Source organism: Quercus suber, unplaced genomic scaffold (assembly GCF_002906115.3).
Source record: "Quercus suber isolate HL8 unplaced genomic scaffold, Cork oak 2.0 scaffold_123A, whole genome shotgun sequence".
NCBI lineage: Eukaryota > Viridiplantae > Streptophyta > Magnoliopsida > Fagales > Fagaceae > Quercus > Quercus suber.
This window is the reverse complement of record NW_027071806.1, coordinates 92,875-111,744: the sequence shown is the minus strand read 5'-3', so window position 1 is coordinate 111,744 and position 18,870 is coordinate 92,875. Positions and strand designations below refer to the sequence as shown.

At 33.4% G+C, this 18,870-nt stretch overlaps 1 protein-coding gene across 3 annotated transcripts in view; it reads left to right on the top strand.

Moving 5' to 3' along the window:
• Positions 1 to 5,523: 5,523 nt before the first annotated feature.
• The window catches only part of LOC111996800 (uncharacterized), a 28,959-nt gene continuing 15,612 nt past the window's right edge, over positions 5,524 to 18,870 (top strand). For 2 of the 3 annotated variants that reach the window (XM_024028804.2, XM_065770212.1), the window contains exons 1-3: positions 6,817 to 6,935; positions 11,269 to 11,343; positions 12,041 to 12,077. In XM_024028804.2, the coding sequence (XP_023884572.2) occupies positions 6,832 to 6,935; positions 11,269 to 11,343; positions 12,041 to 12,077 (216 nt within the window). In that variant the 5' untranslated portion in view covers positions 6,817 to 6,831. Of the gene's footprint in view, positions 5,891 to 6,290; positions 6,376 to 6,816; positions 6,936 to 11,268; positions 11,344 to 12,040; positions 12,078 to 18,870 lie in introns of those variants that run through there. The other variant, XM_024028796.2, reaches the window with a different exon arrangement.

Below are 18,870 nucleotides of genomic sequence, written 5' to 3'. Positions count from 1 at the left end.
AAGGTTGGTCAACATAAAAAGTATGACTTATTTTTAGAGATTGTTTTCTATTAAATTTTTTTGAAAAATAACTCTATCTCACAGTAAGCTAAATAAAGGAAGTTAGGATATTATTTTTCAACTCATTTAACGTTTCTACCAAACATTGGAAAATGAAATAGTTTTATAGAAAATGCTTCTTAAAAACTAACTCACTTTCAAAAAAACATTATTATTGAAACAAACAGTGCGTAAGTGTATAACAAGTTTACTAACACATCTTTGTAAATTTGCCGTGATAAACGTCCCCCTACAATTTATCCTTTTAAACTTTCCTTTCATAGGTATAGAATTAAAGGTTGATTGCTGTGTCTGTGTGTTTGTGATTGTATTGAGGCAAAGGAAAGAGCATGTTTTAAGGTGAAAATAAAGAATAGATGAGAGAAATTGGTGGATCAAATGATCTGATTATAGAGGGGAGAGTTTAATACTCACCTACCCTCACGTGAAGTCAGCTTGGGTCTTAAATGACCCAGCTGTTATTCCTTAATTTATTTTTTCTAATTTAATTTAAAACTTTTCCAAGAGGTGTATTTATTTGGAGGTGAAATAGTATGGAAGGAAAATTTTAGAAAGAAAATAGGAAGAAAAATTTTTTTGAGTGTGTTTGGTTGGGTGAGGAGAAAGAAAAATAAATGGTGGATCCTAGGTATTTTCTCTTCGAGCTCACCAAAAAGTTTTCTTCTCAAAATAGAAAGAAAACTGAGTGAGGATGAATTTTTTCTTAATTGACAAAAATACCCATGTCAGTGGTAGAGCCAGTTGAGGACCCCCCCCCCCCCCAAATTTTTTGAAAAAAATTTATAAATTTTTTTTAAATATCTTAAATAATTTGAAGATTCTTAAATAATCTTGTCATTTAGCCCCATCCATGATAATATACCTATATAAAGTCTAAAAATAAACACAATTTTCATTTAAATAAAATACAATCCACAAATACATGTCAACAAATTACAATAATTACACATTTAGTATCTTTAAAATGAACACAGTATTTTAACAAATACCTCAACAAATAAAGAGAAAAATTCTAATTTTCATCCTAATACATCTAGGGCTTGCTTGTACACGGCCACACAGTTGCAGCAGTCTTGTAGAACAGAAAAAATCTTTCTTACAGACTTACACATGCGACTTTCTCTCTCTCGCTCTCTCTATCTCTATGAGGACTTGGGCTGTGCATTCTTCTTCTTTTTCTTCTTTCAGTTCTTTCTCTTTGCCTTCAGCCTCCTTCAGTCCTTTTGCCACTGCATTGCCTTTGCCCTCTTCTTCTTCTTCTTCTTCTTCTTCATTTTTTTTTTTTTTTTTTTTTTTTTAATCTATTCAGATTTTAGTTCTTTGCTCTTCATCCCTTTGTTTTAAAAGTAAAAGTTTTATCTCTTTGTTTAAAAGTAAAGGTTTTGCACTTTCCAAAAATTGCAATAGTGTAATGTATGTACTATGTGTTCAATTTTTCTTGGTAAACGTATTTTGTGTTGAATTTAGACAATAAAGAGTGACTAATTTTGTCACTTTCTCATTATCATTGTCAGTAACCTATTGCTGTGGGGCCCTCAATTTGTGAAGTTTCTGTGCTTGTTGCTTGCCAGCTTGGTTGTGTGCTTCAAGTATTTGTATTTTCTTTGTTTACTTTTTTTTTTTCTTTTCATTGCTTTCTTTTTAAATTTCCTATAATATATTATTTATTATTATAATAATCAATATATTATAAACCAATATATACACATGTATTTATTTGTTGTTTATTATTATATATATATATTTATGTATGACAGTTAAAATGATTGTTTATCTTTTATTTAGCAATCTTTGGACATAGTATTTTTTTAGTATATTTTTTTTTAAATCTCAGTTATTTTATTTAATAAGTGATAATTAAATTTGATAATCTAGGTCATGGGCAAGTTTAGGACTATTGACTCATTCTTCAAAATATATATATATATATATGAGAAGACGGTATTCAAAAATAGTACACTTTTACATTTCATAAACACACAAAAAAAATTATACATGACCTCCCAAATATAAATTTCTAGTTCCACCATTTACCCATGTGCATATTCTTCAAGTTGCCTTTATTTTTTTATTCTTTTCTATCGGGCAATTCGTTGCCCTTTTCTTCTTATTTTTCTTCTTCTTCTTCTGCTTCTTTTGGGCAGTTGCCTTTTTTTTCATTGGGCAGTACCGTTGCCCTTTTTTTGTTTTTTCTTTTTTGGGCTGTTGCCATTTCTTTTTTTTACCCTTTTTGTTTCTTTTGACTTTCAGTACGTCGCCCCGTTTTTTTCTGGGCTGTTGCATTTTTTTTTTCTAGGGCCTGCTGTCTCTTTCTTTCTTTCTTTTCCTGACAATAACATTGCATCTTCGTATTTTGGGATATTATTTTTATTTTTAATCAATTTGGAATCTTGGATGATTGCTGCTTTTTTTTTTTTTTTGGGTTATTTGTCACTTTTTATATTTTAACTAAGCATCATTCTCTAGTAAGGGTAGATGAGTAAATTTATTCAAACTCGTTTTTTTTTTTTTTTTTTTTTTTATCATCCCACTTTTCACTCTCAATCAAAACAAAAAGGAGAGAAAATAAAAATTTTTCTATCCTTTTACTTTTCCACCCTCCCACAATTTTCTATCTTTCCACTTTTCCATTTCTCCAACTAAATGGACTCTTAGGGCCCGTTTGGATGCAGCTGAAAACTGAAAACACTGTAGCAATAATTTTTAAATATGTGAATAGTATCGTGGGACCAATTTTTAATGAAAAGTTGCTAAAAAGTGAAAATTGTGGGTCCATGAACAGTGCACAGATGTACTGTTATTGACAAAAGTCAACAAGTGCGGCTACTGTTCATTGAATAGTAGTCGCAGTAACCGTGAACAGTGCATTCACAGTTGAAAAAGTCTTTTTATACGGCTGAAAGCAAACAAAAAAAAAAAAAAAAAAAAAGGAAAAAACGCAACGCAAATCGTAAACGGGCTGCCCAAACGATCTCTTAGCTCTTACTTAGGAGAGAATGGAATGTGATGAAATGAAAAAAAGAATGAAAAGAATCATTTTAAAATATACTTCCATTCTTTTGTTTGGGAGTTTTAATGGAAGAGTGAATGAACTTTCCATTCCTTTGTTTGGGAGTTTAAGTGGGAGGGAATGTAATAGGTAGGAGAGAACACTTATTCCTCTCTTTTTTTTTAAAACCTCAAATTTTCATTTCCCCCGAATTGGAAGAAATGGGAGGGAATGAAATTAGATTAATAATTTTTTTTTTAAAACTCCCAAAATACCTCTATATATTCAACTCTTTATTTTAAAATAGGGCTTTAATAGTAATATTCTCATAAAATGATTTCATTTCATTCTCTCCATGCTGCTCCCAAACAAAATTACTTACATTCCATTCATTTTCATTCATTTATTTTAAACATCCAATCAGGGTTACTTAATTCCATTTAATTCCATTATTTTCTATTTTTTNCCTGGCTGAGAATGAAGGAGAGGGTATCGCTGGTGAAGCCTAGAACTAGCCCCCGACCATTGGCCTCCTTTGTCGTTCATGCAAGCTACTCGCCGTTGTTGGCAGTTTCACACTTTTCTTTTTCTCCTCACTCTCTTCTCTCCACTGACCCATTCTTCTTCATCTCCAACCCACCTTCCTCTGTTCTTTTCCCTCAAGACACTTCCTCAAACTAAGATCTTGGTTTCTATGGGGTTGTTCATATCTATAGTGCAGATTTTTTTTTCTTTTTTTTTCTTTTTTTGCTTAGATTTGCTTTTGTTAGTTAAGGTTTTTGACAATTTTTTGGAAAATGTTTTACATGCAAAACGAAACACCGGAAATACTTTTCTGGCACATTTTACTATTTTTTAGAACACAACCAAATAGATGAAAATGACCTTTCAGTAAAATATTTTATACTTGGAAATTATTTTCCATGTTGCTAGACACACCTTTATGTTGTAAAAGTGCATGACTTTTTTTTTTTTTTTTTGAATCTTACATTTAAAAGTATTTTCGTGCATCACATGGGTTAGCGATTAGTTGTAGGCAGTTGTCAGCATCGTATGATATGCGATACGTATCGTATCGTATGTAAAAAGTTCTGTATCGTATCGACGTATCATCAGTGCTTATGAATCGTACGATACAGTGTGTGTATCGTATAAATCATATCGTAACGTAAAATTGTACGTATTGTACGATACATGACAAATGCTTTAAAATGATATTTTTTTTTTGGTTAAAATTTGTATTTTATTTGAATCTAACAAGTTGTTAGACTTGCTTTAAACACAAAATGATTAGGTTATTTAATTTAACCTAATAAAATAAGATATTCATAAGTTTTTTTTTTTTTCCCTCTCTTTGTTCTATAAAATTTGGAGTACATAGTACACACTTACACTTCACTTTAATATTTACAAATTTATTTTCTATACTATGAATAGATAATATTAAAAATATAATTTTTTAAATTTTTTTCATTATTGTTATAAGTCCAAGAAACTAGAATGCCAAGAATTTTTTTTTAATTATTAAAATAAAAAGAACAAGAAGAGATAGTAAATGCTAATGATGATCAAAAAATTTTTAATGAAGAAATAAATTCACAAAATGATAAATGTGATGATAGCATTGACTTAGATGGGGTTGATTAGTCAATATGATGAAAATAAATTAATTTTTGGGTCATTTATAATATATTATCACTTCTGAATTTAAGCAAATTGAATGTGTATGTTATAAACATGTGCTAGCTTTTTTTGAGAAACAAACACACACACACATAAGGGAGAGGGAAATGAGTTTTAACACAAACGCACACCATAACTCCACTTAAAAGCCATGGTAACTTTTAAGGGATGATAGGGCAAGTTATACTACGCATAACACACTCTTTTAAGCAATATGGGACAACTCACTCTCTTAAACATGTGCTAGTTTGATTTATTTAGTTAGCTTATTAGATATTAAGTGATAAATAAATTAGTTATTAGCTAAACATATTCAAAATTTATAATTGATATACCCTTTATATATGTATATCTATAATTTTTATTTATTTATAAATTTTATCATGTATTTGTGTATTTTACGATATACAATACGATACAATATACAATACAAAAAAATAAAAAATCGATTTACGATATGATTCACGTTTTAACAACTAGCTTCTAGCTTAATTGGTTGACGGGTTCTTGACTAGTTGTAACTTTTTTTTTTTTTTGAGAAGGGGAAGGGACTAGTTGTAACTTAATAGCTTGGCATATGACATGATACTTATACGTTCAGGTTAGGATTAAAAATTAAAATTATTTCATTATTTAACTTATTTTTATTACTATTTATAATTTTATTTTAAAATTTCAACTAACTTTTATTTTTATTTATAACACTTTTAATAATAATTTTTCAATTTCAACCGAATAAAATTTTCAATTCTACCAAAATAAATAGGTACAAGCGACAATTGACTGCAGTTATTAGCCTCAAATCTGAGGAACCACCCAACCACGTCATCCATGATCTACACCTCTCTCTCTCTCTCTCTCTCTTTCTCTCAAACACCATCATCAATTTCCCCAACTCTCTAAAAAGGAAAAGATTCGAAAGAAAACCCAATAACCAAAACTTAAAAAAAAAAAAAAATTCTCTCTTTGTCTCTCTGTAAAAGGATTTGGGCATAAGATCGAGCGACGAAGCTTTAATTCTTCGATCGCTCTCTCTGATTATCTCACTCTCTCTCTCGCTGGAATTCCTGAAGATGCGTCGCTCTGCATCGAGGAAAACGGGTCAACCAAATTCAACTCCCTCCCTCAATTCTTCCCCCGCCGATCTCTTCCGCTCTGGTATGTTTCTCTCTTTTTTTTTTTTTTTTTTTGGTTTACTTTTCTTCTATTTTTCGAAAACTCCTTCTTTTTCAGTTTATGAGCTATCGCTTATTGTGATGGGAATATATTTGTTGCATAATTGTGTGTTTGTGTTGGTGATCAATATTAATTTTCTCGGGAAAAAGAAAATTCCAATTCATGAACTATTGTGATTGGAATTGGAAAATTCTCTTATGGTGCTCTGTTGTTGATTGACACGCACTATGCATATGTATTGTGGAAATTTAAAAAAAAGAAAAAAAAAAGAAAAAGAAAAAAAGAAAAGCTTCTTCTAGCTTTGTCATTTATTGGTTTTTAAATAATATTAATTACTTAGCTCACGATGCTTATTATAATGCCATGAATCTCAATTATTCAGCATCGAGTAAAGCCACTACGAAAGAGCTGGAACGAATCGACGCCTTATACTATTCGTATGCAAATGGGTCTTCTGCTATGATTGAGTAAGTCTACTATGTCAAAATGCTTATGCTAATCTTTGCCTTTTCTATTTGACTATTGTGCCTTAAATTGTGTGTGTGTGAAATATTTTTTTTTTTTTTTTTTTGGTTTACTTTTCTTCTATTTTTCGAAAACTCCTTCTTTTTCAGTTTATGAGCTATCGCTTATTGTGATGGGAATATATTTGTTGCATAATTGTGTGTTTGTGTTGGTGATCAATATTAATTTTCTCGGGAAAAAGAAAATTCCAATTCATGAACTATTGTGATTGGAATTGGAAAATTCTCTTATGGTTTTGCTCTGTTGTTGATTGACACGCACTATGCATATGTATTGTGGAAATTTAAAAAAAAGAAAAAAAAAAGAAAAAGAAAAAAAGAAAAGCTTCTTCTAGCTTTGTCATTTATTGGTTTTTAAATAATATTAATTACTTAGCTCACGATGCTTATTATAATGCCATGAATCTCAATTATTCAGCATCGAGTAAAGCCACTACGAAAGAGCTGGAACGAATCGACGCCTTATACTATTCGTATGCAAATGGGTCTTCTGCTATGATTGAGTAAGTCTACTATGTCAAAATGCTTATGCTAATCTTTGCCTTTTCTATTTGACTATTGTGCCTTAAATTGTGTGTGTGTGAAATTTAAGTTAGCTTTGAAATCAATTGTGTATTTCTTTAATTGAGGATTGTAATCCTAGTCTACATTAAATCATATATAACTATGTTGGGAAGGTAGGGCAGTCGTGGGCAACTCCGGTGTATGGGTTCTCTGGCTGAGGCTACCTCAGTTGCCAGCAAGGGACACAATGACCACTATTGCCTTCGGTTAGGATGTGTTGTCTCAGCATAGTGCAGACAAGCAGGGCAAGGTGATACTGGATTGGGGTGGCCAAACATCATGAGATTGGTGTGACACATCTGATATGGGTGAGGATTTAATGTTTCGACTTTGGAATCTTGGTATGAGGTGGAGTTTATGGGAATAGGAGTGGAAATTATGTATTGGGGGGATGGTGATGACCCGTTGTATGTGGAGCCTATGGCCACGTCAAACATGTTGGATGAAAAGGTGAGTTTAGCGGGAGAGGAACTAGGTAGTGCTCCAATGGGGAAGTCAAACACCTTGGAGTGGGTAAGGAGGAAACTAAAAAGGATTTGGGAAATTTTTGGGGACTTCTTAAGAGAGTTTTGAAAGAATGTTACAGAATTATGGTGATTGATTTAAAAAGGAAATAGAGGACATGTGAAGACAGTGAACATAAGAATATGATGAAGGAAGGAACGAAGGTTAGCAGGCAGTTGATTAGTTTATTTAGCAATTAGCACCATTAATTATAAATCCAGACCTGCAAAACATAACTACAGTGAGAGGGAGTTGATCTTGCTTCCATAAACCTCTAGATCACAACCAGAAATTTGGGAGGATTGAAAAATAGGTGCAGAGTTTGGGGCCATGTTTCCTGGTTGTATTTAGGCTCTTTTGGGGGCCTCAAGATAATTTTCTGTTATGGGATGAGGATAGTGGAGAAAGTGGACAAGGCGGTGGGGCGATTTTCTATTTCGTACAAATTCAAAAATGTGAATGATCAATTTTTTTTTGGGGTTTTCACAGGTGTATATGGTCCAAATTTAGACTTGGAGAGACGATTTCAGTTGTAGGAGCAGTATGTTCAAGTCAGTTGGTAGGATACACCCATCTATCCAAAAAAAAAAAAGTTGGTAGGATACACCTTGGTTTGTGGGTAGTGATTTTAATGTGGTCGGTGGTTTGTTTCCCTACAGATTGAATGGGAGATGAGAATATTTCTCAAGCAATGCATGAATTTTTTGATTTCATCTCAACACATGGTCGAACAACCCTAGAATTGATTGCTTCTTATTTTTGGCAAGTGGTGGGGGATCACTTTCCCAACTATGACTTAGGGAGGTTGTATAGGCTACTCTTAGCAACCCTAGAATTGATTGCTTCTTATTTTCAGCAAGCTTAGTGACTGATTTGCATTGTATGTGCAAAAGGAGTGGGGAGACTGTTGATCATCTACTGTTCCATTATCCTATAGCTAGAGAATTGTGAGAGGTGGTTTTTGGCTTGTTTGGAGTTCAATGGGTTATGCTGAAAAGTGTCCTAAATATGTTGATTTGCTGACAAGGTAGATTTGGTCAACATCAGAACATAGAAGCTTGGAAGACTGTCCCTCATTGCTTAATCTGGAATCTTTTGTAGGAACAGAATACTCGAAGCTTATTATAGACTTGAAATTAGGGTACTTTCAATCTTTGTAAGTGGATACTAGCATTAGGCTTTTATTTTTATTTTTTATTTTTTATTTTGTCATTCCTTTTATATTTGATTGGTCATTGAATTTTGAGGCTTTGGTTTTGATGTACCCTTATTATACTCCCTGAGTACTTGGTTATGCATTTTTCATCTTAATAAAATTTGTTATTTATAAAATTTAAATATATATATATATATATATTCAGTCAGCATTATTATTTTATATTTCAATGCATGATGTGCTCATGTATGCAATTATTTTAGTATGTAATGCAAGTTCTCCTTTTTGATCCCTCTTCAGATCAATTAGTTTTCTTTCAATCTTTGTATGAGTGGATGCACAGTAGGCTTTGTTTTTTTTCTCCCCACCTCTTTTAGATTTGATTAATCCTTGTACTTTGAGGCTCTGGTTTTTATGTACCCATAGTATACTCCCTGTGCACTTGGTTATGCATTTTTCTTCACAATAAAATTTTTTATTTATCACTCAAAAAAAAAAAAAAAAAAAAACCTATTCAGTTATCAGCATATTTTATACATCAGGGCATGATACTCTAAATTTTCCCCTAGAGTAGGTAAAAATATTTATAACTTAGATAAAAATTTGCATACTGCGCTCCCCCCCCCCCCCCCCCCCGAAATTTTCTAATTTTGCCTCTCAAAATGTAAAATTTATATCATAAGAGGCAGCAGCTCAAATTTTTAAGCAGTCCAGCAAACCAAAAGAACTAAATTAGTCACACAAAAAAAAATGCTATGTCCACAACATTTTCCCAACAATTTATAAGTGGTAAGGTGTTATTGGTTCTAATTTAAACCTACCACCGAATTTCTTTTGTCCCCCAATATCAACCTATCACTTAAGATTTGCTGTGAAAATATTATGAAAATGTTGTCGAGATTGTATTTCTTAAAAAAAAAAAACATTAAATTGGTACAAATAAATATGATCCATCTTATGGTCCATTCACTTTGTCCATCCAAAAACTAACAAAACCTAAATTCCCCTTTAATATAGCCCAAATCACCATAGTTCGAAAGAAAAAAAAAAAAAAAAAAAAATCTGTGCACCTACCCCTTTGCACCATCAGTCAACTGACTGCAGTGAGTCCGTGGTCTTCCAGGCTCTGGCGACCATCATAACTGGTACAGATCTCTCACTCTCTCCGTCTCTCACTCTGTCACACTCTTGCTCTGTTTAGCATTTACTGCTACAGACTATCACTAAACTAGTTACTACTCTTGTCTCTTTTTCTTTTGTGATAGTATGTGTTGTACAATTGTATTGCACTAACCTTAACTTTTTGTGTGGCTGTTAATTTCTATCTATTTTTATTTGGATGGAGTATGTTTGGCTGTCAAATTTTAGTTTATTACTTTATATATACATACTATTACCATGTGAGTGAATAATTTTTGGACGCTAACATTGATATTGAATTAAAGGTACAAACATTTCTAGGAATTAGTGTAGTTTAAAATGAATGTTATATTATATACTCTCAAAAATAAATAATTTTATATAATATATAGCAGCTACATTTCATGTTCATTCAAATTTTTTTTCTTTTCTTTTTAACTAAGCTATATAACCGTAACTATTTTATAAAATTTAATAATTAGATTTTAAAGTGTAATTAATTTATAGACAAACCATCCATATTTGATGATTGTTTTTTGAGAAAGAAATGTCATAATTTAGAAGTTATTGGTTCAACTTTATAGGTAAAATCCCCTAGAAACACTTGAAGATGTTAACCCAAACAAATGGATATTGCTTCTTTAGAATGTGATCTAGATTACAAAGATCAATATTGGAATTCGTTTAATCCACGGTATGAAATCCATCAAACTTCTCTCAAAATGAAGTTTTGTAATAAGATGAGTTTTTGAGCGATTGTTTAACTCTATATTAAGAAAAAATGATTGTTAAACAAATTAGTTTGGAATCAATTAAAAATGACTTTAGGATGCACTACTTTGTTGACTTAAATTAATTTATGAAATAAAACATTTTTTTTAGTTACGATAGTTCAGCCCCCCCTTGGAAAAAATTCCTGGCTCCACCACTGCGCTTATGTATGCCATTCTTTTAGTGTGTAACGTAAGCTCTCTTTTTTTATCCCTCTTTAAATCAATTTCTTTGTTACGTCTGACTTGTATTGCCTCTGCTTATATTTCAATTATGGATTTAGAAATCTTCTCTGCTTATATTTTCTTGGATTCATTGCTCTTCCCAACTTTGGTAATATTCTTGAGAGGATGGAGTATATTCATCCTATTTACTTAATCTTTTGTCTTCTAATATATTTACTTTTTTACTAAAATTTTTCCCTTTCTTTTAGATCCTTTAGATCCAACCAGATTCTTATGACAAGAAATGGTAAATATGTTTTTCCAAAGAGAAAGAAGTGATGCTTCTTGATATTCTTTTTATTATGATTAACACTGATTTGGTAATAAATTTAATTCATATCCTTTTTAGTTTAATGATGAGTTGATAACTAACTTTTGTATCAAGCTCCACCATGTTTATTTGTTTTATGTAAAAAGCTATCTTTCATGTATGAAAATGCAAGTACAGCTTCAGTATACTAATTGTTTTTTCAACAGCCCAGAGGGAATTGAAGCTCTTTGTTCAGACATGGAAGTAGATCATACTGATGTGAGGATCTTGATGCTTGCTTGGTAAGTTTTATCTCCGTTTGTTTCAACGTAAAATTTTTTTCTAGAAATGTGTTTTGAATTTTCCTGTTTTAGGTGCAATCAAAATTGTCAGTTAAAGGAAAAAAAAATTTTTGACCAACAGAAAATTATAACCAAAGAAGTGGGAAACAGCTATGCTTTTTTGCAAGTGTGAGCCATTTCTTGGACCAAGCCTATGCCTCCACCCCTCCCACTGTCCCTACTACCGATACCTCATCCACCCCGTTCTCACCTTTCCCCCTCTCCTCCCATTTGACTGCCTGGCCACCACAACCTTTTACCTAACCCTACTTCATTCCACCACCACCTTTTCCCATATCAGTGCTTCCACCATCACCTTTCTCCCCAACTCCCCTGGTGCTGCTGCAACACCACCCTTCCAACTCCTGTGCCCCCTCTTTTTTTTCCTGTTGACACCTCTCCACCTCAACTATCACTTTCTACTGATTTTTTTGGTTGTTTCTGTTAGTTTTAACATAGAGACTTTCAGTGCAACCAAACACACAAATAATTTTCAGGATTTGAACTAAACAATCCATTTTCCCTAAAAATATTTTTTATATTGAAAACACATTTGCTAAGAAATTTTTTTACGTTAAACAAGCGGAGCCTAGAATCATTGGACATCTCACTTTTTAGGTTTCACCCTTTTGTTAAAACTGATGACTACACGTACCAGGAAAATGAAAGCCGAAAAGCAGGGATATTTTAGCCTGGTAAGGAAATTTTATTCACAGCATTTCTTTCTGTTTCTGTTACCTTTTTTTTTTTTTTTTTTTTAATGACTGTTTTAGGCACTTCATTTATCCTTTTATCACCCACTTGTGCTACCCCCTGATTTTTTATATATTAAATTTCACAATCCATTGTAAAGTCTACTAGTATTTAACACCAGATTTTAAAGGTTGATTTTGTGATGAAGGATGCTTATATTTTTGTTAAGAATTGTGTTCTTTGCGTTATCATGTTTCATTTGTTATCTTGTTTGCTTGAAGATACGATATATGCATGCTAGCATTTAGGCAATATTTGCAGATATTTACTTGTCATTGTCGTCACCACAACCGTACAACAACAAAAAATTGTGGTCGGTGAGCCAATGATGTATTTCAAGCATACGTTAATAAAAAATTACCGACACTAACACTAATGCCCCCCTTACAGGTAGGTATTCCAATGAAACCCTTGTGGGTTCAAGACCCATTGAGCATATGTGTAACATACCAATCAAAAAGGAATAAAAAATAGAAGGTAGGCATGCTTAGCAAAATCCAATGTTGGACTTGCAAGCTATTATGCTATTTAGAATAATGATTAAGTGATTAAATTCATCATTCCTGATCAACCTAAGCTATTTTGATAAGTGGTAGTTATTACGGTATTAGAGCTAGTCGTTTTAAGTATTTTTTTTTGGTAAGTACGAAAAATTTTATTAAAAAAAGACTATTTCATGCAAAAAGATGACAAAGCAGCCAAGAAGTACAAAGAAGAGGGAAACAACTAAAAAAACCTATGTATAAGGAAGAAGTGAATCTATAACATTGGAAGGGAATCACCAAATGTGAGTCCCAAGCCTGAGACCAATCAAACAAAGAGAAAATAAATGAGGCAAGAAGCTGATTCCCCGAACTCTCCTCATCCTCAAATGTGCAATTATTACACTCCCTTCCTCCAAATGCTCCACATCAAACACAACGGTGCCAAATTCCAAATGCCAGACAAGTGCTCCCCAACCAATTCCTCCACCCAAATAGCAGATCTATCACCCTTCTTGGTAAAACTCAAGAAACTCCAAATGATCTATAGAAAAAACACCATAATTGAAAAGCCTCTTCACAATAAATCATTAGATGATCCACTCTCCCCATAACATTAGCGCATACAACACCAAGCCACATTGTAAAACCTCTTATCCTCAACCTATCACTAGTGAGTATCTTTCCCCACACTGTAGTCTAAACAAAGAAGGAAACTCTTCTAGATGCCTTAACGCCACCCCACCCCTCGCGAAAATGTCTTTCCAAGGGAAGATGATACAAGAGTAAACTCCTTAGCATATTATAATAAGAATGGATATCAAAGTCTCCATTCTTTTTCCACTTCCACCTCACATGGTCCCCATTCTTAGTTGAAGGAGTTATAACCTTATCTCCACTGAACATTCCATTTAAAATTTTGAAATTACACTTGTTTAGCCACACTTATTAAGGGCGTGTCTAGGCCAATACATAAGATGTAGTGTTAGAATAATGGTCAAGTAATTAATTTCAACATTTTTACCCGCTAAAATATTTTGGGACAAGTGATAGTTTATGTTAAAGATGAGAATAAAATAATATTGAGAAGCGGATGCAAGAAAGAGAGAAGAACACCAGAGATTATGTGGTTCGATCAACAGCCTACATCCACAGAATAATGCCCCAGCGGCTACATCTTTATTGTATACTCAAAGTCATCAATTACAGTGAACCCTAAGAAGGTATATATAAAGACTAGAAGTTAGGGTTAGCCTAATATGGGCTTAATGTGGTGTCTTTGGAGGGAGAGAAATTGTAGATTTTTTGAAGATATTGAGAGATCTATTCCAGACCTCAAGCTATTTTTTGTTAGAACTTTAGTGGATTGGTTGTTTGCTTTGCAAAAACAATCATTCCCTTTTTTTATTGATTTCCTAGATTCTTGCAATATCTGTATTTTATTTCTTGACCCCTTGTACACTCTCTGTGTACTAGGGTGTTCCGTTTTGATATCAATAAAACTTGTTAATTATAAAAAAAAATAAACCCAATACTTTAAAACTCCCCCATAAGCTGGAGCATATAGTCATATAGATCCAGCTTGTAACACACAACTGCTAACTTGCTTGAAGAGGCTGAAAACAAAGTGAACTGGCCAAAATTGAAGCTGAATCAACCAAAAAACGAGATGAACCAGCTGAAGTTCTGCAATATCAAACAAAACCAAACAAAAGTTTTATAGGGGTTAGGTTATCCTTTTCATGGATAAGGAACAGCTAAAACCTATACCCAAACAACAAAAATCCACCAAATTGGCAAGGGATTTCTCTGTCTACTCTGACCAACAACCAACACCGGTGGCTTTAGAACAAGCCGAAAACAACCAAATAATAGAATGGTCACCAAGAAGTGCCGAGAACAACAACCAACAACAACTACAATCACCAACAACAACCATAACCACACCAATAACAACCAACAAATTTATTTGAAGGTTGCACAAGCAAACAACCACTGACAACCATTGGCTCTAATACCAAGTTAAAGATGAGAATAAAATAATATTGAGAAGCGGAAGCAAAAAAGAGAGAACACAGGGAATTACGTGGTTCGGCCATCAGCTTACATTGACAGAATAAAGCCCTAGCGGCTACATATTTATTGTATACTCAAAGTCATCAATTACAGTAAACCCTAACATGGTATATATAGAGACTACAAGCTAGGGTTAGCCCAATTTGGGCTTACAACATAACTGGGCCTCTTGGTGGTTTATGCACCCATGGAAGATTGATTTGTGATTACTATTCAAATTTCCTATTCAAGAATTATTTTATGGACTAAAGCACACTTTTTGGCCCTTAAAGCTTGGGGCTGTGTTTATTCTGGCTCTTTTCTTTTCAATTTTTTTTTACCCTTTGTGTCGATTTCATTTTCATATTGGTCCTACTGTCCATTTCCATTAGTGATTTGACCATTAAATGCCCTTCATGTTTAACCATTTCAAGAAATACCATCTCTAAAATGCTATGGAATGTAGGAATTTCATTGTTGTTGGCATAAAAACATATTGTTAAATTACCGATTGTTCCAAAAGCTTAAGCTATTGGGATATAGTAAATTAAATCATTTAACCGCATAATTCTAACACTCCTCCTCACGTTTGGGCCCAAATTCCTCTTAATAGGTGAGGCCCAACACGTGAGAATTGAAATGGAAGGTAGAGTGGAGGAGACAAGGATGGAACTTAGAACCTTTTGCTCTGATACCATGTTAAATTACCGATTGTCCCAAAAGCTTAAACTGCTGGGATATAGTAAATTTAATCATTTAACCACACAATTCTAACACAAATTATATACGGTTAGATTACACACGAAAATGGATGTTAAGGCTAATATGAAAACAAAATCATATATGGAAGGCCAAAATGAAATTTTGAAATGTAAATGGGAAAAATGAAAACAACCCCAAACTTTAAGGGCCAAAAATATATGTTGTCTATTTTATGGGTTCCATATGTGGATTCTAATTGACATTAAAGTTGTGTAGTTTTCAATGTCTACTTGTAGTTTTCAACATCTACATATAGTTTTTTTTTATTTGGGTTTTTATTTTATATTATCATCAATTTTGTAGTTAGGAAAATCTATAATTTCTACAATTTTTGTGAATTAAGGGTATTTTGGTACTTTAGTTGACTCTACAATTTTCTAAGACATCCTAACTATCTTAGGTTTTATTTTCTTCCAAGTTAGTCTTTTATTAGGTTTTTAATTTACTAGATAAATTAGGAGTCCTAATACTACTAGTGTGTGTGTATATATATATATATATATATTTGCTTGATGTATTCAAAGGAGATAAAGGAGATGGAGTTGATTAATAAAAATATTGAGTGTTTTGAGTATTGAGGCATGTTGGCCTTATTCATTTTTCTTCCCTCTCCCTTTTCACTCTTCTTCCTTTTCTCCTCTCTGTTATACTTCCCTCTATTGTGGCACTGTTCACAGATACTCTTTATGCCGAAACACCACAATTTCCTCTCTTTTCCTCCCTCCTTACAACCCCAAATCAAATCCTTTAATATTCTATCAAATAGCCATAAAATAACTCATCAAACCATCTTTCAGTTCCTAACACAACCCCATAATTGTTTTTCAGCAATTCTACAGAGTTTTATAAGTAAACTTAAACCCACCACAGGCACATGTAGACAAATTCCCCAATTTGTCAGTAGGTGTTATGGATGGAGTCTACTATTAGTTGGACCTAAAGCCCAGTCTATTACTGTTTAGTATATATTTTATTTGTCATTAGTTTTTTTCTTTTCCTCTTTAGTATAGGAAATTAATTCTTTTTCTTACTAGTTTAGTAGAATTATTTTCTATTCCTACCAGGATAGTATCCAGGTGGAAGTTTTAAATTCCTTCAACACAATCCCTAAGTCTATGAGAACATGTATGGGCAATTTCAAAATTATTGAAGGAATTCGAAATATGAACTTGGATGACCAAATCCGTCCTTTGAATGTGTGGCTATCCAGAAATGTAGGGGTGTCCAAACCAACCCAGACCTGACCAAAATTGACCGGACCGACTCGACCCAATCATATATGGGTCGGCTCTGAATAAGTTGGTCGGCAACAGATGTAAACCTTTAAATCCGACACTTTTTTGGTTCTGATGTCGATTTCTATAATGGCTAACTGTTATAACCGAACCGACTGATTATTGTGAGATAAATAACCTCTTTTTACCTGTGTAATGTGTCTCTACTTGATTGGCTTTTAAAATTCTTGCCGCTTTGCATGGCTGACACGTACTAAGCCTTATCTCTCTTGTTCCCTTTTTCTATGCAAACTTATCTGTCCTATCCTTATCAAATATTACCTCTGAGGCTCTGACTCTTGGGTTTTCTCTTTGAAATCAAAAGCTAAAAACCAAATTCATCTCGCATGTGAGTGTGAGTTCCTTTGGGTGTGGTGAGGTGGCTATGGTGTGATTTGATGTTGTGTGTTGTACTGTGTTTGGGGTTTTTCATTTTTGTGTGTGGTTGTAGATTTGAAGCCAACTGCCAGTTCAATTAAACTTGTCCATAAACCTGAAGGCAAATGGCAGTCAGAGACCCAAGGATTGTCAATTGACTGCAGGTGACATACTCCAATACCCAATGAGATGGGGTCGAGTCACGGGTTCACCCTCAACCTGAGTCCGACTGACCCGTGTATGGTCCTACAAAAATTTGTATTTTTGGAGTAATTCATAGGACCTGGAATGTCCAAATAAATCCTTTAAATTTGTGATTATCTAGAGTGTTGGATCACTTGCCACAACTGCCAGTAAGAGTGTGCATACAAACCAACCAATCCCAATCCCAATCCAATAAGAAGGCAATGGATTGTTCTTTTTGGGGTTGGTCCATATATACACTACCTCACCTGATAATTTTCTCACCTACAACCAACATTCTCACCAAAACCGTTTCAATTGGGATAAAAACAAAAAAAAAAAAAAAACTTATTTCTTATGGCTTTTGTTGATTGATTTGGAAGTTACTCTTGAAATATACATATTGAAATAAAAATGTGGGCCTTTGGCGGTTTTGAGACCCTTATTGGAGATAAATGCCCAATGGACCTGACAAAGAAAGCCCATGTTGACCAACCCAAATCAATCTATACTGGTCACTTGTGGGTTGGTTTGGATCAGTTAATTTAGGGACTGTGGAGTTTAGATTGATTTGGTTTGGTAGTTTATCAACCCAATGAGGTTGGTTTGGGTTGAAAAATCATTCCAAACTAACCCAAACCGACTTGTGCACACCCCCCTCTAGCGGTATCTACAATGTCATCATTGCCATTGGCACAGCTACCAGCCCACTACTGTGGCCACCACCATCATGACCGCAACCACCACTGTGGCACCCAACACTATCATCACCACCATTATGACGCTGTTGTTTCCTTCACCTAGTTGTTGGATTTTGCAATTCTGCTAGGTCCTATCTTGCTTGTGGCAGCAGCCCTATTTCTTGAAGCAAAGAAATTATAAGCACCCATAGGGCATCTGCCAGTTTGGCAGGGAAAAAAATGATTTTCCCTAAAAAGCTTTTACCCACCAAAAGAAATTACACATTAGAAGTTTCCATGTTACAAGTAATCAAATCTTAAGTTCTTTAGCCTGTCTTGTTAACTTTGATCCTCATAAGGAATTGTATTTCACTATTCCTCTTACTCCTCTTCCTTACATTTTTCATGTTTGTTATACTTTTAAAGTCTAGATACCATATTGCATAATTAGAACAACAACCAAGCCTTAGTCCCAACATTTTGGGGTCGGCTACTAGCATGGCATACTTGATATTTTTGTTTTAATGTTATTTTAGGTCTTTCTCTATTTTTTTTTTTTCATTCCCTTGACTTGAATCAACTCATTATTCCTCTTTGGTGTTTCAATTGCTCTTCTTTGCACATGACAAATCTTCTCAAGAGACTCATCTTTTCATTAATGAGGGTAAACTTTATCTTTCAGCGAATTTTTTTCATTTAAAATTCGAATCCTTTTTTTTTTTTCATAGGTAATGAAAGATTTATTTCATAAAAGGGACATCATGTTCATGATAGTGAACACTCTGTACTTAAAACGAATACAAGTACCTCATGAAGAGATATGAACAGAAGGAAGAAATTTAGAAATGGAAATACGATGTGTAAAACCCCAAATTCTATCCCACTGGAATAAGGTCCCAACTAGTATAGGCTACAAAAGAT